Source organism: Chinchilla lanigera, unplaced genomic scaffold (assembly GCF_000276665.1).
Source record: "Chinchilla lanigera isolate Chin_1 unplaced genomic scaffold, ChiLan1.0 scaffold00015, whole genome shotgun sequence".
NCBI lineage: Eukaryota > Metazoa > Chordata > Mammalia > Rodentia > Chinchillidae > Chinchilla > Chinchilla lanigera.
The window spans coordinates 13825752-13848597 of record NW_004955416.1 but is presented as its reverse complement, the minus strand read 5'-3'; the positions used below and the strand labels follow the sequence as shown (position 1 = coordinate 13848597).

At 41.6% G+C, this 22846-nt stretch overlaps 2 protein-coding genes across 2 annotated transcripts in view; one reads left to right on the top strand and one right to left on the bottom strand.

Annotated features, from left to right (window-relative positions):
• Whamm (WAS protein homolog associated with actin, golgi membranes and microtubules) overlaps window positions 1-22673 on the top strand; it is a gene marked incomplete in the record, with an annotated part of 23959 nt that extends 1286 nt beyond the window's left edge. Inside the window, 9 exon segments of the mRNA XM_013512488.1 lie at window positions 7828-8001; window positions 9582-9732; window positions 10705-10874; window positions 11893-12061; window positions 14565-14752; window positions 17363-17449; window positions 17600-17695; window positions 19304-19778; window positions 21934-22673. Coding sequence (XP_013367942.1) covers window positions 7828-8001; window positions 9582-9732; window positions 10705-10874; window positions 11893-12061; window positions 14565-14752; window positions 17363-17449; window positions 17600-17695; window positions 19304-19778; window positions 21934-22226 — 1803 coding nt within the window.
• Homer2 (homer scaffolding protein 2) overlaps window positions 20185-22846 on the bottom strand; it is a 157299-nt gene continuing 154637 nt past the window's right edge. The window contains exon 9 of the mRNA XM_013512491.1: window positions 20185-21008. The gene's annotated coding sequence lies outside the window, so the exon portion shown is untranslated. The remainder of the gene's footprint in view (window positions 21009-22846) is intronic.

Here is a 22846-nt window from a genome sequence, read left to right as displayed (position 1 = left end):
GCGGGCGCCCGGAGGAGGGCGCGGGGCCGCGTGCGGGGTGGGGGCTGGGTTCCGGGCTCTGCCTGTGGACGAGGATACCGCGGAACGAGGGGAAGCCGACCTAGGTTCTCCAGGATGGAGACGGAATGCCGTAGAGGAGGATGTGGCTTTTAAACTAACGTGGTTTTAAAAACGTAGCTGTTAGAGGGGTCATTTGATGTGGGTTCTGTGTGTCGATGACCACACACCCACTTCCGTCTTGATTTTACTTTACAGTATGAGACTACAGGGATTGAGGCCAATCAGCGTTTGAGCCCCTTGATCATTTCTTATCAGACTTGATTTTTGATAATGATTTCTTACAGAGAGAAATAGTTTCTCATTAAACTTCTTCCAAGCTGAAGTTTATTCAGAGGTATTAAGCGTGAGAGCGTAAAGTTCATACTCTGAGCTAGCTGGTCACACCCTTTAATTCACCTGTTTATCTGAAGCTCAGAAATGGGTGGAAGGGTTAAAATACAAAACCTACCGTGTCCATGGAAGTGTATCTATTCTTAATACTCATTTAGAACAGAAAGGAAATCGATTTCAGAATTTGTATGGGCTAGAAGGTATAAAATTTAGCTAAATGTTTTGACTCTGGATTTTTTTCTGAATAGTTTAAGAAGTAAGGCTGAAATGTGCCAGTTGCCTTTTTACATTTGTGTCAGTGTGTTTTAATTTTGATTGGGGAACTTTTCTTTTCTTCTCTCTAAAACACTACTGACCTGGATAAAACCATATATGAGATTAGATCAGTTTATCCTTTAGGAGAAGAATGGAAATAGAAGACTTTAAGAATGTATTGGTTTAAAAAAAACCTATTACTTGATTTTCTCTTTAAAAAATTAGTACATGTTTGTAGTACATGATGATCACATTCCTCATGGCAAGTTGGTACATATCTTAATTTTTTTTATCCCCTTTCTCCTCTCCCTTCCCTCCATCTCTCAGTTCCCTTCCCATGCCAAAGATCTGTCTCCCTATTTCCTCTTATCTTTTATTTTGCTCTTTATTATTTATATTGCTCTTTATATTTTGGGTTTCTCATATAGAAGAATCCATGTGATATTTAAGTTCCTGTGTCAGATGTGTTTCACTTAACATTATGATCTCAAGGTGCATTCATTCTACAAATGACTCAAGTTTATCCTTCTTTATGGCAGAGTAGTGCTCCATTGCATATAACACCACATTTTCTTTAGCCATTCATCTGTTGATGGACATAGAGGCTATTTCTAAGATTCAGCTGTTATGAGTTGTGCTGCTATTAACATGGGTGTGCGTTTATCACTGTGATATGATGACTTTAATCTTTTCAGGAAGATAACTGGAAGAATTGCTGGGATAAATGGAATTTCTGATTTTAGTTTTTGAGGAGCCTCCATACTGATTTCCATAGCTGTACTAGTTTAACCTTCCCACCCAGTGGAGAAGGTTCCTCATTCCCCACAATAGCCTCACCGGCATTTGTTGTTATCTGTTGATGATGGCCATTCATTCTGCTTCTTTTTTTTTTTTCCCCAGAGACAGGGTTTCACGATGCAGTTCAGGCTGGCCTTGAACTCACTTTGTAGCCCAGGCTTGGCCATTCATTCTGGAGTAAGATGGAATCTTAGTGTTGTTTTAATTTGCATTTCTCTAAAGGCCAGAGATGCTAAACGTATTTTCATGTGTTTATTGACCATTTTTATTTATTTTTATGAGAAGTGTCTGTTCATTTCAGTTGCCCATTTTTTAATTGGATCTTTTATTTTTGGGGGGTCTAATACTGTTGAGTTTTTAATGTATTCTAGATATTAGTTCTCTCTCTGGCAGAATTTTTTTTCCATCTTGTAGGTCATCTCCATTCTGTGTTGGTTGTTTCCTTTGCTGTGCAGAAGCTTTATAATTGCCGTGATCCCATATGTTGATTCTTGCCTTTATTTCTTGTGCCATTGGGGTTCTGTGCAGGAAGTCCTTGCCTCCACATATGTCTTTGAAGGTTTTCCTTGTTTTATCTTCATCAAATTAAGCATTTCTGTTGTAATATACAGATTTTGATTCATCTTGATTTTAGTTTAGTACATGGTGAGAGATGTGGGTCTAGATTCAGTCTATACGTGGAGAGCCATTTATCCCAGCACCATTTGGTAAAGAGGCTGTCTTTCCTCCATTGTTAAATTTTTGCCTTTTTGTCAAAGATCAGGCATCTGAATGTGCTTGGAGTTTTTTCTGTATCCTCTCATTCTGTTCTGTTGATGCACATGGCTGCTTTTTGCCAATACCATGCTGGGTTTTTTGTTACTGTTTTGGTTTGGTTTTTTTTTTTTTTGTACCGGGAATCAAACGCAGGACCTTGTGCTTGCCAGACAGGCCCTGTGTGCTGAGCTGTATCCCCAGCCCTACTATGCTGTTTTTATCACTGGAGCTTTGTAGCATAACTTGAAGTCTGGGGTTGTGATGCCCCCTGCCTTGCACTTGTTGCCGAGGATTGCTTTTGTTATTCTGGGTCTGTCTTAGTTACTTTTCTCATTGCTGAGACAAAATACCCGATGCCCCAAATTAAGGGAGAAAGATTTTTTTAGTGATAGTTTGGAGAGGTTTTGGTCCATAATCACCTGGCTCCAAGGCAGGGTGGCACATGGCAGAGGGGCAGTAGTTCATGGTGGTAGAAGATACCAAAAGCAAAAAGAGCAAAAAGGAAGGAAACTAGCCTCTTTCTGCCTCTTTTATTGTATGTAGGATACCCACCCGGGGCGGTGTAGCACTCACATCCCTAATCCCAGCACTAGACCAGGAACCAATCACAAACTCTAGATTCAGCCACCTCTGAACCCCCCTGCCCTGCCCTCACGACCACAGGGAGCTTTAGGGGGGGGCATCCAGACACAAACCATGAATTTCTGATTCCATATGAAATTTAGGATTGTTTTCTCTACTTCTGTGAGGAATGCTATTGGTATTTTGACTGGGATTCCATTAAATCTGCATATCAATTTTGGAAATATTGTTATTTTGAGTATATTTGTTCTGCTTATCCAGGAATAGGGGATATCTTTCCATTTTCAGATGTCCTCTTCAATCTTTTTCAGAGTACTGTAGTTTTTATTGTAGAGATCTTTCTAGTTTTATAGTAGAGATCTTTCACTTCCTTGGTTAGGTTAATTCCTAAGTATTTAACTTTTTTTGATGCTACTGTGAAAGTCTTTTTTTCCTCTTAATTTCATTCTTGGTGAGTTTATTATTGGTGCATAGGAACACTGTTAATTTTTTGTGTGTTGACTTTGTACCCTACTGCACTACTGAATTTGTTTTTTTTTTTTTGGTTTTTTTCCGGTACCGGGAACCGAACTCACAACCTTGCGCTTGCGAGGCAGGCGCTTTTGCTGCTGAGCTAAATCCCCAGCCCCTGCACTACTGAATTTGAGTATTAATTCTGGGAGTCTTTTGGTGAAAGTTTTTGGGTCTTCCATGGAGAGGATCATGTCATCTGCAGATAATGATAAATTGACTTTTTCTTTCCTATACGTATTCCTTTTGATTCTTTCTCTCTCCTGATTTCTCTGGCTAATGTTTTGATAAGTGTATCAAACAGTAGTGGTGATTGCAGACAACCTTGTCTTGCTCCTGATTATAGAGGGGAAACTTTCAGCTTCTTCTTATTTAATATGTTGTTGGCTATTGATTTGTCATATATGGCTTTTATCAGATTGCGATAAAGATTTTCTATACCTATTTTCTTCATGGTTTGTATCATATGGATGTTGGATTTTATCAAAGGGTTTTTCTCAGTCAACTGAGATAATGGGAGTTTTGTTGCTGCTTCTGTTTTTGTGGTGCATTACATTTATTGATTTGTGTATGTTGGGCCATCCCTGCCTCCCTGGGATGAATCCTACTTGGTCATGATAGATGTTCTTTTAGATGGTTTGTTGCATCCAGCCTGCCAGTATCTTGTTGAGGATTTTTGCATCAGTGTTGATTTAAAAGACTAGCCTGTAGTTTTCTTCTTTTGTTGACTCTTTTTCTGGTTTTGGCATCAGGGCAGTGATTCCAGGAATGACTTTGGGAGCACTCCTTCCTTTTCTTTTTCATTAAAGAGTCTGAAGAGTGTTTATCAGATCTTTCCTAAAGTTCTTGAATTGGGGAGTGAGTCCATCAGGATCTGCACTTTTGTTGGTAGTTTTTTTACTTCAATCTCTTTGCCTGGTAAGATTGGATTATTTAGTATTTTCATGTCTTCGTGGTTCAGCTTTGGTAATGCATATGTATCTAGGAATCTATTCTGAATTCTCCATTTTATTAGAGTACAGGTTCCCAAAGTACTATAATACTTTGGTTCATAAATGCTTCTGTTTGTGAACAATTTGGTTCACAAACAAAAGTATTTGGCAAAATTTTGCTTCTGTTCACAAACTCCATACTGGATGACAACACAACAATGGCCATATTTGCCACACAAACACAAATGCACCCATCTTCCCCAAAATCATAAAACAAATTAAATTTATAGACTGAGGTACCATTATACATACTAATAATCTTGATTTCGGCAGATTCGGTTGTGATTTTATCTTTTCCATTTCTAATTGCATTTATTTGGTCTTTTCTGTCCTTTTTGTGTTGTAATATTGGCTAGGGCAGTGGTGGCAAACCTATGGCACGCGTGCCACAGCGGACTGTATCATTGAAAGCTCTAAAGGTTTGCTGTCACTGCGGTAGACAAACTCTTGGGCACTGATTGAGCACTGTACTACTGTACACTGTTACACTGTACAGTGAGCACACAGCAGCACAACTGTGACACTGTCCGGCAGACACTTGAGCTACTTCTGTGATTGGTTTGCATCTAGGAACGTTCATAATGCGAGGTCCGTCCATATCTGTGAAAGTTCGCAACTCAAATGTTCCTAAGTCAGGAATATACTGTATTTGTGCTTGCTGTGTTATTTTGATGTGGGCATTCACAACTATAAACCTCCCTTTTAGGACTGCTTTCATTGTGTCCATAGGTTCTGGTATGTTGTACTGCCTTTATTGTTTGAGTCTAGAAACTCATTTCTTCTGTGACTCACTGATTATTCAAGAGTGTTGTTTAATTTCCATTTGTTTGCATAATTTCCGTGGCTTCTTTTGCCACTGATTTCTAGTTTCATTGCACTGTGATCTGATAATATGCACGGGATAACTCTTATTCTTTGTATTTACTTAAGCATGCTTTATGGTCTAGCACTTCTGCTGCCCATACTTTTATTTTTATTTTTTTATTTTTTGTTTTTTTGGTTTTTCTCCGGTACTGGGAACTGAACTCACGACCTTGCGCTTGCCAGGCAGGTGCTTTTGCCGCTGAGCTAAATCCCCAGCCCCTTGCCCATACTTTTAATATAACTTAATTTCCTGGATTTCTGTTTGAAATCTTTTCATGGACTCTAGTTCTTTGCTAAACTGGTCATTCATATTTTGTATCGTTTTGTTTAGATGAGCTAGCTTTTATTTGTGTCTTCTGGACGCTCCCTGATTATTACTTCCATTATCTGATTGGTTATATTTTCTGTTAGCCCATGGAGGATTTCACCGATCTGTTTTAGTCTCCTCTGTTATCTTTTCACATAATTTACCTGTGTGGTTTTTCACTTTCCTTCTCAATGCCTAATGGATCGGCTTAGGTGGGAGTTGGGAGTTTCTGGAGTCATTTTGTTCCCTTGTCTTCTCATGTTCCTATTGTTTTGTGGTTTTTTTAGTTTGTTTTGTTTTGTGCATAGATATGCAGGTGCTTCTAGTGGAAAGACCATGTTGCTAGTATGGAAAGTTCTTTATTTAGTCTACTTTCCAGTGATGCACTCAGTGTGTGGCTAACCTTAGTCTTTTGCCTCTGTCCCAAGATCTGGTCACCTGTGTTTATATGGGAGGGACAATGCGGTGTGTTGGCTTAGCACCCAGTTTTCTGGGAATGGACTGCATTTTTGTCAGTGTCATAAAGATACTCCAGGTATTGGCACACAGAGAAAACCTATTACTAACCTCATGACCCTGGCAGTATGAAGTAAGTTAGCAACAGTAATATCATCCAACACAAACTGGTTACTGCCATGCCATAAGAACCAAAAATGTACCACCCTTAACCCTAGAAAAGAAACCTATTTTAGCATAAACCCTAAGACAGACCAGATATTGGCATACAGCAAATATCTGCTAACTGCAATAACTACATTTCCATTAATGATAGAAAAGAACTCAACAGTAGTACCATAGTTAAGTATCAAAAGATTAATAAAAGTCCATTTGTACTATTAAATATGTAGGGGTTGGCAATGCGAAGATGCAAAAAGAAAAATTTGAAAAATTGAACAGTGGGAGATGAGAAGGAGGAGAGAAAAGTGAGGCAAAGAATTTTCTTATGGAGAGAAGGAGAGTTACAGAATTAAAGGTAGCTGAAAAAAAGAAAAGTAAAACAAAAAAGGGAAAAATAATGAGAATAAAAATTTAAAAATTAAAAAGAAAAAGAAAAGGAGGAAAAAAAGAAGAAAGAAAATGAGTCCCAAACAAAATAAGTTTTTTTCTCTATTTTTAAATAAGTGCTTTCCTCCAGCATCTGCAGTTTTGGAGCCCAGCAAGTCTTGGTTTTCTCCACCCAGCCTCGCGGCCTGTGGGTGTGTGAGGTGCCCCTATCCCAGAGGCCCCTGTGGGTACCCAGCACACTGCTGCACAGGGGAGACCCCAGTCCTCGGCTTTGTGCTGCGTGCAGGCAATTGAAGCATTAAAGCCCACAGGCCCTTTCGCACAGCACCACTCAGCTGGGCCTGGCTCCTCACTTCCGGGGCTGGGGCCTGCGCCTTTCCTGGCCTGGGCTTCAGCTTCTCTGGGGATCTTTTTCTAGCGTTCTCCCTGCTGTCTCCTATGGCTCTCTCTCCCAGTTTGCTTCTGGGGAGCCCTTCTCTCCATGAGCCATGGGAGTTGGGGAAAGAGCCTCAGTTGTTTCCTTTTTTTCCTTCGCATTGTGGACCTTCTTTCCACTTCTCTGTAGTTTCTAAATTTTCCTTTAAGTTCATTCCAGATTCCTGATCTTCTTTTCTGTGCCAAGTTGTTATTTTTGAATGGTGGTATTCCAGATCTTGGAGACACCAAATTTTGCTACCAGTCACCACTCTGCCATTTTTTTCCTCTGGTCTCTCTTCTTCAGTGGGGAAGGTCATTTCTTAGCACACAGGTTCACCTGGATTATAAGCTGATCAGTGTATTTTCTGGCCTATATTAGAAGCTGTGCTTAGCAGGCACGAGAGCAGCAGTGCAGGCTCCATAAATAGGTACACTCTGCTGGTGGCCAGGCAGGATATGAACCTGGGGAAGGAAGGGTATCAACTTGCTGAGGAAGTCCTTGTGATATCTCTAGAGTGTCTTCTTGAGTATTTAGAAAGAAGTACGCTTCTTTACAGTCAGACAAGTCAAATGAAGACACACCACCCACCATATGGGACCTGAAGATAACTGCTGGTAATATTTATCTCTTTTGGGTCCTCTTATCTGTGAACTTAGTACACTGTTGACATAAAATTTTGTGCTCTGTTTTTTCCTTGTTTAATATGACAGAAGTCCTCATCTTTTTAAATAGTCTTTGAAAATACAGTGCTCACTGATGGCAGATATTTTGCCGTGGATATACCATTTTGTTTTATTTGACATTTTAGGTGCATGACAACATTTTCATATTCAATCGATATTTAAAATGGATGTATTAAAGCTGAGAACATTAGGTTTCTTTTATTTAGTTGTGTTTGGTATGATTTTATAAATAACGCCCAGCACTGACCTTTATATTTTGCCTTCTAGATTCTTCAAGGACATGGAAAAACCAACACCATGGTAGCATTAATGGAACTTTATCAAGAGGAAGATGAAGCATATCAGGAATTAGTGCTGAGTGCAACCACGTTTTTCCAGTATTTACTGGAGCCGTTCAGGGTTATGCGAGAACTTGCAACTTCAAGTAAGCTTAATATTTTGGTATGTCTCCTTATATTTTTATCAGATTTACTGTCTGTCATAGTATGTCTTTAGCTACATTTCAGGTTCATCTATATTTTTGCTTTGTTTGGGTTCATCTTTATGTTTAGATGATATTATAGATATGTTGAGCTTATATTTAAAATTGATTTTAAGAATTGGGGTTGGGGGTACAGCTCAGGGGTGCTTAACATATCCAGGCTTGATCCTTAGCAGCCCCCCCATCCAAAAAAAAGATAAAAATGATGTTTGCATTGTTGATCCTCTCAGTACCAAAGAATCCTGCATTAAGCATTAAATACCTTTGGGCTGATGTATTTTTGGGATACGTTGATTGACTTTAGTTTATTTTCCATCTCTAGGGACACATGTAGGTTTCTTAGAAACAGGCCGACCTTTTCAGTAGCAGGGCTGGAGGTTGCAATGCCGTAATTTGAACTTCAGTAAATGCTGTCCAAATTCTGATTTCATTGCCTGTGGCCCTGTTTAGAAAAGGCATATCATCATCCCAGGGCTGCGAAAGGACCTGAGTGCACAAGAGTTACATGTCTCGCCTTGAGTCCCCCTGGCTGGAATCGAAGACAGGAGGTTTCTTGCTCTGTGCCTGCACCCTGGGCCGCCTCCCACACAGGCTCGTGGCCCTGCCAGGTTACTGTACTGTAAAGATGGGAGCACAGTTAGTGGAAATCAGGCCACTCTAGCCTGGATCAAGTTGTTGTCTTCAGTATTTTGGAAGTCTGTTGTTTGGACAGTCTGTGTGTGTGTGTGTGTGTGTGTGTGTGTGTGTGTGTAGCGGCGGGGCTTATAAGCAGCAGAAACTTTTTTCATAGTTCTGGGGACAGGAAAGTCTAAGACTAAGGGTGCTAGCAGATGCAGTGTGTGATGAGGTTGTGTTTCCTCATTGGTAGAAGGCCCGGCTGTGTCCTCACACGGTGAGGAGCAGAGGTAGAGCGCTCTTATGCCTCATCTTCTGTATATAAAGGCCTTAATTCTGTTCATGAGAACGCAATCCTCCTGACTTAATTACCCCCAAATGCCTCACCTCCTAATACCATCACACTGGGGATTCAGGTTTCAACATATGACTTGGGGGACACAAACATGCAGTCCATAGGAGGATATGTCATAATCTTGAACATAATCTCGAACTCCTAAATGACATGCTGTTACTGTCATTTAGGAGATTATATTACATTTTTCCTTCCAAGAAGAAACATGGTGTTGAGGAGCTACTTGTCATGTCCCTCAAAGAAATCATGGCCATAGCTAGAATGCCGTGGGCCAGACCGTAGCCTGAGTTCTTAGCAATGCCGATCTCATGCGAACAACTATGTTAGTAATAGGAAAGCAGCATGTTTCCCCTCTAGGGAAAGCTATTCTAGAGTTTTCCTTCAGGCCCAGAGAAGCCCTTTGTCTTGCAGGAGATCCAGCTCAGAGGCCATTTGTACTCAGGGATCACTGAATGGATGGAAACTCAGTTCACTAAGTAGTAGTAATAAAAGTAGTTTAAACAACCCAGTGACCAATGTGCTTTAATTTTCTAATGGGTCTGCATTACTGTTGCCCCTTTTTTTCTGCAGAAGTCCCTGGATGAGGATGAGCTGGGTCCTCAGAGGGTCACTGCCCTGCAGAAGGAAGCCCAAAAATGGACGAGCCAGGCTGAAGAAGCTGTTGCCTCTATTCAAGATACCACTGTGAATTATTTTATGGAGACAGTGAAGGCACTAACAGGTGATAATATTATACTGACATACATGCAGTTCTAATTCTGAAAGCATCAGGGTGCCACGTGCTGTCTTGTAGGTGCTGGGAACTCAAGAGGATCGCATCCGCAGATGCCCACAGTGTGGGGAGGGGAGAGCGGTCCTCATTTCCTGGTCACTCAGCACAGGGAGAATGAGGGGCAGTCAGCAAGGTGAAGAAGAGAGACTGGGGCTCGGAGAGCCTGTGACAGAGGAACCGGGCTTGACCAGGGTGGTCGCCAAGATGGGAATGAGCACTTGCCCCAGTATCTGAAGGAAACATGGAGGCTGAGAGGAGCCAGCCTTCCGGGGGAAGGAAGAGCCCCTGAAAAGTTTCTCTGACTTGAAGGTGCCTGGCAGACCCGAGGCGGGAGAATGGCTTGAGGGAGAAGGCTGGAGAGCCAAGCAGGGGCCAGACCCAAGGGCGTTGGAGCTGGGGTGAGGGACTAATGTCCATGCACTGTCCATAACAGCCCCAGAGAGGAGCGTCTTCATGCTTGTCAGTTTGCTAGGATATGATACATTCCCAAAACAGAACTACATAGCTAGTAAGCATGAGCCTCTGTAACTCCTTAAATAAATAGGAATTCATAATATATTAAGTGAAATATGCAAGATGTAAAGTAGAGTGAAGGTCCTGCTTTTGTTTTGCTTTGTTTCTGTCAGACTCCATAAGCCCTTCTATCTAGCAAAACACACAGTATGACAATATATGTAGCAAAACGTAAGCAGCAGCTGCTTCAACAAGGTAGGTCTTGAGTTATTACCGTCTTTTTGGGATGGAATCCCTTTTATATCAATGACCATATATTTTGTGATAATAAAAAATGTTACAGTGAAACAGTTTCTTTTAAAAATGATGTTTTGCAGGTAATCATGGAGGCAATAAAGGATTAGCTAAAGATAAGTTCTGCCCTTTTCAATGAGTTGTGATTTTATTTTATTACTTATAACCCAATAGAAATGCAGAAACAAATGGAAGCGGATAACAAGAGATTTGGCCAGGCTGCCTGGGCCACCGCCGCCCCCAGGTTAGAGAACTTGAAGCTCATGGTTGCTCGAGAGACCCTGCAACTCATGAGAGCCAAAGAGTTGTGTTTAAACGACAAAAGAACTAAAATTCAGAGAAAGGTATGACAAAGATGCAATGTAACTTTATTTTAAAAATACGCTTTTATCTTCAATAGCACCTTTCTTGCCAGGCATTGTGAATGAACGTCTTCACTTACCACAAAGCCATTTTCTAGCAGAGACTCTAGGGACTGTGGAGGGTTGGCCATCAGTTTCCTCGTGGGCAAGTCGCTCTTGAACTACTCTCTTGGAGGGTTCACTTCCTCTAACACTGAGCCAGTAGGGAGGGGATAAGATGCTTGAAAATCCATCCAGCAGTGATTTTTAAGTAGACCTTTTTCTTGGTGCTGATACTGGGGACTGGACCAGCTAAGCCAGCACTGCACTACCGAGCCACATCCCAGTCCCGGTCCGTGTGAAGAACACAGAGTGAGGCTGCTTCCTAGGATCATAGTCACTGAATTTTCTTCCTGTAACCTTAGGACTTCAGGGCAGAGCATTGTAAATAGCCTTCTTCCTCAGCCTGGGCTGCTGTAAGGCAGAACTGTAGGCTGGGTGGCTCAGACACAGACACTTACTTCTCCGCGTTCTGGAGGCTCGGAGTCCACGGTCAGGTGCCTCAGGGCCTCTCCCTGGCTTGCACACGGCCACCATCTTGCCATGTGCTCATAGTCCTTCCTCAGCGTGTGTCCGTGGAGAGAAGAAAGGAACACTAGTAAGAGAGCTCATCCCACCATGCTGGGCATCTAGTTCCCTCCAAAGGCTCTGCCCCCAGTGCTGTCACGTTGGGGCTGAGCTTTACCGTAGGACATGGCGGGACACACGGCCAGTCGTGACAGAGCCTCGTGTCCTTGCTTTTCTCAGACACTCGATGTTTTCATGTTTCAAAGATGATATAAAGTACTGCAGTGAACGCCAAATAAGGTGTTTTTGTCTCACCACATGAAATGGAAGTGTTTCTGCCCTATTTACTTTATTGTATTTAGTATGAGCAAAGAATAGAAAAGAGCTGCAGTGATTCTAAAGTTTGTTACTAATACACTGCTTTAATTTGTTCTTCTCTTCGCATGAAAACAAGATGGAAGATCTTCCAGAACGAGGAAAAAAAACCGTGCATGTTGTAGATGAATTAGAGATACAGTATTATGAAATTCAGTTGGAACTATATGAGGTTAAGTTTGAGATATTAAAAAATGAAGAAATACTTCTTATTACGCAGTTGGACTCTGTGAAAAGGCTTATAAAAGGTAAAAACTTATGTGTAAGATTTGTATGTTTAAATTACACATTTGAGGGAGTACCACATTAGCACTGACTTCTTGTACACTGACTATGACATCTGTTGAAATTTCTTTTCCTGTCAGTATTTTTTAATATATATTCATTGTTAAACACAGAGCAAAACAAAGAAGAAAAAAAAAAAACCCAAGCCCAGCATCTGGGGATACGTAGTAGTAAGAGTGTGCTGTGTGACTTTGTAGGCTTTCTTATTACCATGCCAGATGTAAATGAGTATTGATCAGTTTTTAAAACCAAAAACTGTGTATTGTGGTTAGTACCCTTTATTCACTTAATGCATAATAACCATCCTTCCATCTAAGGAAAATTTTAATGACTGCACAGTATTCCATTTTACATATATATATTTATATATCTGTATAAACTTATATATAAAACTTTATATATAAACTTTATATGTAAACTTTTATATCAAACTATATATAAACTTTTATATATATATACACACACACACACACAAACACCCAGAACCCACCAAAAATAGATGCATTAGGAAAAGAAAAACTTGTATAGATATTTTAATACTAAATTTATTAAGACATCATGTGATTAATACAAGCTTCCTTCAGCCTCTGCAGTGATGAGTGCCCAAAGTGGTAGCCATTAGCTTCCAGACATTTGTTAGTACCACGAGCTGCTGGAGTATATACACATTTTTTTGGCTCCCCGCCATATGTGTGTGTGTGTGTGTGGTGATTTCCAGTTTTTCACTGTCTTGAACAGCTGTATAGGAGAGATTTTTCCTCTATACATTTTTATGCACAGGACAGATGGTTTCCTTGAAACAGATTTCTAAAGAAGGAATTCTTGGGTCAAGGGCCCTGTGCATTTTATATTTTAATACCTATCTGTTAAAGCAACACTACAATAATCATTTAAGATACATTATTCCTCACCCCATATTATTCTCTAATTTCTAAATTGCACGCTACATGGCAGCCTTTAGAGAGGCTGTACAAATGGTATTCCCATCAGCCGAACGTGAGGGTCATGTTTCTCATACTCATGCTATTCTTTGAAAGTTTTGGCTACTTGGTAGAAAAGATGGTGTCTTCTAATTTTCATTCATTTAATTACAAGTCACATAGAAGAAAATTTTGCATGTTTTACAAGGCCATTTGTACTTTATGACATGCCTAGTCATGGTCTTTGCCCATTTTTCTTTGGAATATTTACTTTGCATATTGAAGATATCATTCAAGTGTTTCTTCTGTGGTAGGAATCTAACTTTTGCCCCCAAAGTTCCAGTAGTCCCAATCACTTTAAAGACATTTTCCCCTGCTGCTTTGAATGGCCGCATCTCATCTCCAGAATTATTAGACCTCTGAGTTATTATTCTCCTTCACCATCTTGTGAGTGGGGGGCATACCGTCCTATTCCTGTACCTGGGAAGCACATTTTAGTGTCTAGTAAGGCAGGGACCCCTCGTGACTTCAGTTTCTCACTATTCTTTATTCTTCCAGATGAACTTTAGAGTCACTTTGGCAAGGTCAAAACAAACAAAAACCTCACTGGAATATTGATTGGGATTATGCTTAAATTGGAGATTATTTTGGGGAAAATTGTCATCACTGCAATTTTGACTCTTCCCAGCCAAGTTTATGTTTCTCCATGTATTTAAATCCTTTTTTTCCACCGGGTGTGGTAGTGCATGCCTGTAATCCCAGCACTTGGGAGGCTGAGGCAGGAGGATCGTTGCAAGTTCAAGACCAGCCTGGGCTACAAAGTGAGCTCAAAGCCAGCCTGTCTCAAAAAGACAAAAAACAAAACAACAAAAAGAACACCAACCTTTTCTCACCCTAAAATTCCTGTAATTTTTTTTTCCATGTAAATCTTGAACATACAGTTTAATCCTAGCTATTCAAACATTTTTACAGCAGTTTTAGGTTATAAGTGCTTTATATTTGTAGGAAGAAATATTTAAAAACCTGGATGATACATGCCAGACTGTTCATGTTCTTTTCTGAGAATGGATCTGAATAGATTTGGGGAAGGAAGAATAAAATTTATGCACTTCTGTAGGGTTTGAATTTGTTATAATACGCATATATTTAAAAAGATCAATATGTAATTGAGACGAAATGTCAGCGAGGCACCGTTATGATGTGCTGTTGACAGAAGTTGCCTTTGTGGTTGGCACTGTGACAAGAGGCATCAAGAGCCTGATATTCATTTGCTAAGGAGGTAATAAAAATGTACACCAAGATTTATGTAGAGATGTTCATCACAGCGAAACGGTCCATAAAGGAACCCTGGAACATCCTAATAGCAAAATACTACAAAATACTCTTTTGCCATTAGAATTATATTTCCATCCCATGGAAAATGTTCCCTTATAACTGGTATGTGTAGCCATATAGTACAAGTGATTTTTATTTTCCTTACACTAAAATATTTTTGTATTATTTTTAGAGTAAAATATGTTTAAGGGCATCATTTGCATGTTTTTAGAGAAACAGGATGAAGTTGTCTATTATGATACCTGTGAGAGTCCGGAAGAACTTCAGATCCTTGGTTGTGCAGCGGCGTTGCAGGCCGGCGAGAACGCGGAGCTGAAGGAGCTCAGCCTGCGCCGCCGGCAGCTGGAGATGCAGCGTGGGAGAATCTGCACCAGGAGAGCTCGACTCCGGAACAGAAAGGTAGGTGCGGCAGGCGGCTGCTTTTTGTTCTCCTTCCAGGGATCGATACATTGATCTGTCTATGTCTGTCTGTCTGTCTGTCTATCTGTCTCTTTCCTTCCTTCTTTCCTTCTTCCTTTCTTTTTTTGCAGTACTGGGGATTGAACTCAGGGCCTTTGCAGTAAGCTACATCCCCAGCTTTTTAATGTTAACTTTGAGACAGTGTCTGGCCAAGTTGCTGAACTGCCCAAATTGGGCTCAAACTTGCAGTCCACCTGCCTCAGCCTCCCAGAGTGCTAGGATTAGTAGGTATGTACCACTACTCCTGGCTGAGATTACTTCTTTTATGAAAGATAAAGAGGTACTGGAAATAAGGTTCTTATTCCTACAATGATTAATTTTTTTATGTTTATGCAGATATCAGTAACTGTAATTAAATATATGCATGTAAATATATGTACATATATGTGTAAAATATATATCTATATCTATATATATCAGCAATTGAACTCAGGACCTTGTGCTTGCCAGGCAGGTGCTTGTGCCGCGGAGCTATATCCCCAGCCCTGCAGTTAAATGGGTGTGTGTGTGTGTGTGTGTGTCTTTTTGAGACAGGGTCTTGCTATGCAGTTCAGGCTGGCCTTGAGCTCACTTTGTAGCCCAGGCTGGTCTTGAACTCGCAACAGTCCTCCTGCCTCAGCCTCCTGAGTACTGGGATTACAGGTGTGCACCACCATACCTGGCTTAGTTAAATATATTTTAAGTATTCTTCTTAAAAAGTTCTTTGCTTCTTTTGGGATTTATGCATTTACTGTAATCTCTATATTTTAATTAATTCATTCAACAATTATTTGTTGAATGCCCACTGTATCCACAGTGTTTTTAAAATCACAGGAGGTAGAAACTTTCTAATAATCAGCTGTAGCAAATTATGAAATATATTTTATTATAAATTATGGATTATAAAATTAATCACAGATATATGTAATACTCAGCTCATTTTAGACCTCATGTTTGGTGATTTTTTTTCTTTTGGGTAAGAAGCATAAAGGTCTTTATTAGTCAGCAATTTAAGAAGTATGCACTCAAAGAAATAGCACGTGGGCCCTCAAAAGAGAGGCTAGCTGGGCATGGTGCTGCACTTCTGTAATCCCAGCACTCAGGAGGCTGAGGCAGGAGAAGTGCCACAAGTTCAAGGCCAGCCTGAACTATAGACCGAGACTCTGTCTCAAAAAAAACCCAAAATACAAATCTTGTCTCAAAAAGACCAAACTAAACTGAACAATACTCAACAATGAAAGAGAGAGGCCATTTCTTAATTTTTAAAAACTGATTTATATAAAAAGGGTAACACTAAAAATTTTATTTTTTCCAACAGAAAAAAAGCTACATTTCATGTGGTTACTCATATTAGTCTTTTGCTACTAGAATTTAAAAATCATGAAAATTATAATGTATTTTCTAACTTTCAAAAATACTTCAGTTTCCATGCAAAGATACCTTTAAAAAACTTTGGCAGCGTATGTCTGTTGAAGGTTTTTGCTTGCACCTGTAGCTTCTATGGCGAAGTTGAAGCTGTGCTTCAGGTGATGGAGACTCCAGGGCCTGTGCCTTTGGCTCTGAGTTTCAGCCACTCTGCGGGGCTGGAGCTGTCTCCATGACAACCGTGTAGCTGTGGGGTGATCCTTCTGAAGCCCTTGACAGCAGGGCTGTGCCTCCTCTTACCTTTTAGGAAGCTCTCCTGCCACTGGGTTCTAGGGAGGCTGGAACAGGCTGGGAGTTGAGGTCAGGCCCTAGAGTCCACCTTGGCTAGAAGTCACAGTATGGCCTTGGCAGCCATGTGACCTTAGGCAAATTACTTAACTCTCTTTTGAGCTCAGTTTTCTCATCTGTTAAGAGGATAATCATGGTAATAATACCAATCTCATGCTCAAGATGAAAATAAAATGGCCTAAGACATGGGAAGTGTGTGGCATTGAGGGTGGGACCAAAAACAAGTTCAGTGACTGTTAGTATTTTTGCTCTATTCTTTTCCACACACCCTGGGGGCTGTGGTGAACAGTTCAGCATAGGTGAGATACAGCTTTTCATACAATTTTTCAGGTGTTTATAGGTCAGCTGTGCTTTTGTAGCTATGTTTGGAAATATAATTAGTGTTCATGACACTACGGGGGATATGTTGAAAAGCACTGCATTACAACAGATTGTGGGGACGTGGCCCATTCAGGACTGGGGGCGACCTGTCTGCTGTCCTCTCGTGGCTGGAGGGTCACTTTTTCATCGCCCAAAGCACCCTCCTGTGAGCAGCTGGTGGCCCCTATCACATGACTGCTGAGCAGACAGCACCAAAAAGTCACAGTAGAAACTGAGGTTAATGAGTGCCTTAAACTGCAGTGCAGGGGGCTGGAGATTTAGCTCAGGGGCATAGCACCTGCCTGGCAAGTGCAAGGTCATGAGTTCGATTCCTAGTACCAGAAAAAGACAAAAAACAAACAAACTGTGGCACAAATATAAAGTTTTTTTCTGTTAAAAGTTTAAAAAAATACAAAGTTTTTTTCTGTTAAAGTTTCTTTCTACTATAGCCTATGGTAATATTAAAAACCATGTAGGTGATTTATGTTATTCTACCAGGATCAATGCAAAGAGAATCATCACCTCCGACTGCAACAGGCTGAAAAAAATGTCCAGTATTTGTACAAGCATCACAGCATTCAGATGGTGAGTAGCTGGGGGAAAATGTTACAGTTTCATCATGTGACGTTCTGGCAGACCCATGGGGTACAGCCTCTTTGTCAAGACATACTTTATGTCGAGACATATGATTGGAATTCTGAGCTCACTTTACAGTATATGCTTGTTTAAATATAGAAAAGAGACAAAATAAAAGAAGAGGAACAGAAGAAAAAAGAATGGGTAAACCAGGAACGCCAGAAAACCCTCCGGCGATTAAGAGCATATAAAGAGGTAAGTTCTAGAAACAATCACCTCATCTTCTTTCTGTGGGAAAGTGAGGATCATGCGTCCTAGGAGGAAGGTGTGAAGCACTGTGAAGAGATAACTCCTATTATGAAATGTGGTTTGTAGAACAGCAATAAAGCACATAACACCCCAGTATTGGTGTTTCAAAAGGCATGCCCCAGAATAGCTGCTGCTTTGGACATCACGCCATGCTGTTTTGTCTTAAACCCTTCTCCCTGGGGGCGCTCACCGTCCCTGCTGGGGTTTAGACCAGCAGTGAGAATTGAAAGGATTTAACAGTCCTTGACTTCAGTTGGCTTTTTTCCTCATTTGCAAGACTTTTAAAGGTTTCTTTAAAATGTCATCAAGGAAGTGTTGTGCTCTAAGGGCAGAAAAAGTGCTCTGCTAAAAGTAAACAGTGAGTTAAAATCTAACAAGTTGACCTAAAATTGGGATAAACTGCTGTTTTGTTGGTTCAGAGAAGCCCGCAGGGAGAGGAACATTTGCCTGTGGTGGTGTGGGAAGGGGTCTGTGTGGCTTTAATTCAGGGGCAAGAGCCTGGACTAAGGAGTTCAGGGTAATATGAGTCCCTGGGTGATGCCAGCCCCTGGGATTTGGGGCTTGTCGTGCTCTTTTCCCATTTGTCCTGAGGAAAGAAGACTGCAGGGATGATAGATGTCCCCTGAGCTTACCGTGAATTGTATGACGTCTGTATTTTAAGCTCATATTAGTAGTGCTGCCTTGTGTGTACATTCCTGGGTTCTTTAATTCGAGTTCTGTTTTTGAGATGTACTTGCGTTAATGTATATAGCTCTAGTTCACTTTAATGGCTCATGGTATTACGTTTTGTATTTTATTGGCGAATCTGTTCTTTCTTTAGGGCCCCCTCCTCTCTCAAGCATCTCCTTGTAGGGATAGATTTTTCTTTATCAAACTAATACCTGAGACCAGAACTTTTCAAATTTATGATTTTGAAATTATTAAGTTTACTCTCAGCTTAAAATTTAGAGAAAAGAAATACAGTACCTTTGATATCCACTTTACTGGTGTTTTTATCTGTCTTTTACATGTTTATAGTTATAACACCTCTTACTTTTTATCTTTTTTTGGAGACAGGGTATTGCTATGTAGGCCAAGCTGGCCCTAAACTCTCTATCCTCCTGCCTCAGCCTCCTGAGCGTGGGATTTCAGGCCAGTGCCTCTGCATCCAGCTGTATCCTACTGTTTTCACTTAACACTGTCAGTTGATTTTTTTTTTTTAGATGTTTTATCAAATTTGTAGTTGTATGATTTTTCATGGCTGCTTAATATTTTGAATAAATGCCATTTTTAGACCAACTTCTATTATTGGCGTTTAGAGCTAGTGATTATTCATGCTAAGGATTTTATGATGAGTATTTCCATGTCTGTGTATCTTTTCACTGTTCATTTTATTACAGAGAAGAACGTAAGTGCTTGTTTTTGTAACACACCCTTATTTGTTAATGCATCCAGGATGGCTGCATAAATGACAGGCGCACTGTGTGAATTACAACGGTGTATGATTATGTCCCTGTCAACATTTTGATGGTCAGCATGTGCAGCAGATTTCCCACAACCTTTTTCCATTTTCAGAAATGTCCGGGTCGGTCCATACTACAAACCTTTTCCTCGGAGCCCGGGGCCCCAAGCCTGCCAGGTGACCTTGCCCAGCAGCTGCCCTCGCCCGCTTCTCAGCCAGGGACAGCAGCTCTCCCGCCCTCCTGGAATACAAGACGCGCTCTGTCCTTACATGAAATGAGCGATCTGAAAACCCTGGAGTGTCAAGACTGTCCTGGAAAGATTGCTGTCCAGATAGCTGTCCCAGCTGGTCACCAGACACACTCCAGATCCAGTGAAGAGCTGTCACCACCCCCACAGCCTCCTCTTCCTCCGCCACCGCCCCCACCCCCACCGCCACCTCTCCCTGCTCTGTCCTTCCGTTCCCAAACCGCCACTCCTCAGAACCCAGGCCCCAGGACTTCGGTGCACAATGACCAGCCACATTCTCTGGTGTGTGAGTCACCTGCTGAAAGCCTGCATCGCTCCTTGGAAACTGTTCCTGGCCCAGGTAACCCACTGACGTCTGCCAGAATTTTCTGGTCATTCTTAAAATATTCCAGTGTTTGTTGTCTTGAATAGTATTTTTTCTTACATAGTCAGTACAGCTCAAGTCTAATTTGATAAAATTCAGCCTCAGAAAACAGTCTGTGCATTTGTTGATCACATGGCTTGGGATTTCTTGTCTTTTTTCTAGTTAATATGTTACTTTTATTGTTCCATGTTTGCAAAATATAATGATTACATTCTTCATCAGGAGTTGGTATGTGTACATCACACATCTTCATTCTTTTTCCTTTCTCTTTTCTTCCTTTCCTTCTCCTTTCCATCCATCTCTTGGTCCCCTTCCCTTTTGCAAAAGATCTATCTTCCCATTTCCTGTTATCTATTTTTTATTTTGTTCATTATGCTTTGCGTTTCTCACATAAGAGAAACGATGTACTATTGAAGCTTGTGTGTCTGATTTATTTCACTTAACATTATGGCTTGGGATTTTCTGAGGCTGTTAAAGGATGCATCTATTTCAGTTTTCTTAAGACTTCAGTCTGATTTTTGCCATTGGGATATTTTCCATACAGCTTTCAAGTTTGCTGTTTTATCTCCCGAGTGCTTTACAGAATTGAATTGTTGTTAAGGAGAATACTGCTTGGAAGTTATTGTGGAGGAATCTCCCCCACCATGTATAAGGCCATTCTTGCAGACTGATGCACAGGAAAAAAGGGTTTTTTGGTGTGGCAACTATAGTGCCCTGAAACATCTGAGTATTTGCATAATGAGGGCTATAGTTTTCATGTGTAATTTTAATTATGGCTTTATACTGACTGTTGAGGAGACTTCCCTAAACCTGCCCAGAGGGGACCTCCTTGTTTAGGGTATGTGCTTCAGAAAGACCCTCGTAAACTTCTGTGTGCACCTGTTTCCTGAGATGTGGCTGAGCAGGTCACCTGGAATAGGCAGGTGACAGGGACAGGTGATGTGAGTGATTTTCACGTAGCACTTCCAAAGCAGGGCTCTGGTCAATTGAGCATTCTGGAGATTCCGAGTTCAGAGTGTCACTGTGCACAGCAGAAACGTCTGCTCTGCTGGGGGAGGCCACAGGGCCCGTTCCTGTGAGGTCTGCACGAGAACCGTGTGCTTGTGCCCAGGCTGGACGTGCGCAGGTCATTGCGGGGGTGTGTTCCAGCCGGGTTTCGTGCACAGTTTTTGGGAAGCTCTATTCAACTCATGCTGCTCTCTCACGCTGAAAAAATATGAGTGTGAATTAGTACCAGAAAATGCCCTTGATTGCAAAACTTGTCCTATTACTCCCAGAAGGAAATGCTAATCAGTTATAGCTTTACATCCAAAGTGAAGTAGCCCTTGTTACTATAGCAGGGCCTTTCAGTCCCAGCTGGAACTCTCAGAGGCTTACCCGGAAGACGTGTCAGTCAGTGGCCACCGTCATGCCCCTGTGCCTAGCAGCGGATGACAGATCTCCCCCCTCAGGGTCTTAAGGTTCTTCTCCTCATGCCCTGAACTCTAAGCTAATTTGTGTTTTGACAGCATTTCACATCCTCAGAAGCAGAGCATGTAACTACTTCACGGTAATGTAGGTGGAATTAAACACACTATGTACAGAAAAATGTGCCAAAGCCACCCCCTCCTGTTCATTGAGCTACCGATTAGAATTGCACTTAAGCCTTTTTTGTGTGTGGAAACTTACTCGCTTCATTGTCACAGAGTGAGTCATCACTGTCTAATACCAAGATTAAAGTTAGAGACACACAGCAGGGTAAAAAAAATTTTTTAAAGATATTTTTAAATGGGAAGGGAAATGGAAAAGATACAATTTTAGAGGGATCTCAGTCACTCACAGTGGTTAGATTATTTCTACCCCAGGCATCCATAATTCTCTTTAGGCCATCTGAAAAACCATCATTCCAAAAAAAAGTTGTGCATGACTCTGCCCATAATGCTATGGATTTGAAGTTAGTTGAAAGTAGTCAAGATAAGGTATTCACCACAGAACTGTCCTGGATCAAACCGGGAGCTCCTCTCCCTGCTTTGGCTAGCAGGTCATCACAGCACCTGTTGGATGGGATGAGGATAACTTGTTTAAATCCTGGTTTCAGTAATGTTCTGGCAGCCTGGGGCTGACGGTACTTGCTCTGTTCGCGCGATTTCAGGATCCATGGACGAAGTGCTGGCCTCCTTAAGACACGGCAGAACTCGCCTCCAGAAAACAGAAGTGCGTGCTGTGCCCCCTTCCCGCACCTCGGTCAATGAGGACATCCTGGCGGCCATCAGGCAGGGAGTCAAACTGAAGAAAGTCTCCCAGGACCCGGGCGCGGGCCCCAGCACCAGGCCAGCCAGCGACCTGGAGAGAAGCATCAAGGCAGCTCTGCAGAGAATCAAGCGAGTGTCTGCCGACTCGGAGGAGGACAGCGACGAGCAGAGCGCCAGCCAGTGGGACCATTAAGGTCTCTTCCACGTGAGACCAAGGTGGACAGGCCACACAGTGCTTAAAAGATCAGCCAGGCTTTGCGTGTGCCCCTGCAACTCTGATTTCATGCCGTGGCTCTTGGGAAGCAGAGCGGTGGTGACCGCCTCACACCACCCCCCGGCGAGTGAAACCCAGTGAGTGTCGCTGGCCGCGGGCAGCAGCGCTCGCTTCTCACCTGGGTCGTAGAATCACCCCCAAGTTGGGGAGTTTACGTGGCCCTGTCGACAGCACTGTTGAACTGCTGTGCCCTCCCGCGTGTGTGCAGTAGATTCCTCACAGTTAAAGGTCTGACTGTGAACGTTTATTTTAGCAAGAATCAGAGTAAACTGCTTATATTCAGGAATTATTTTAAATATTTAAATGAAATGTATTTTATGTATGAAGCACTATGTAAATTCGTAATAAAGAACTATTTTAACTGTTTATAATGCATCACTGTCACACATGAGGCAATGAAACCATAGTACCCTAACCACTATACAGGCAAAGCCTTCCCTGCCTGGGTGGGTTTAAGGTGTTCAGTGAGATTTCAGATGAACAGGTATTTAAGCAAATACTAAGTGGGGGGAACATTGCCTTCCCGTGTGGAGTCTTTC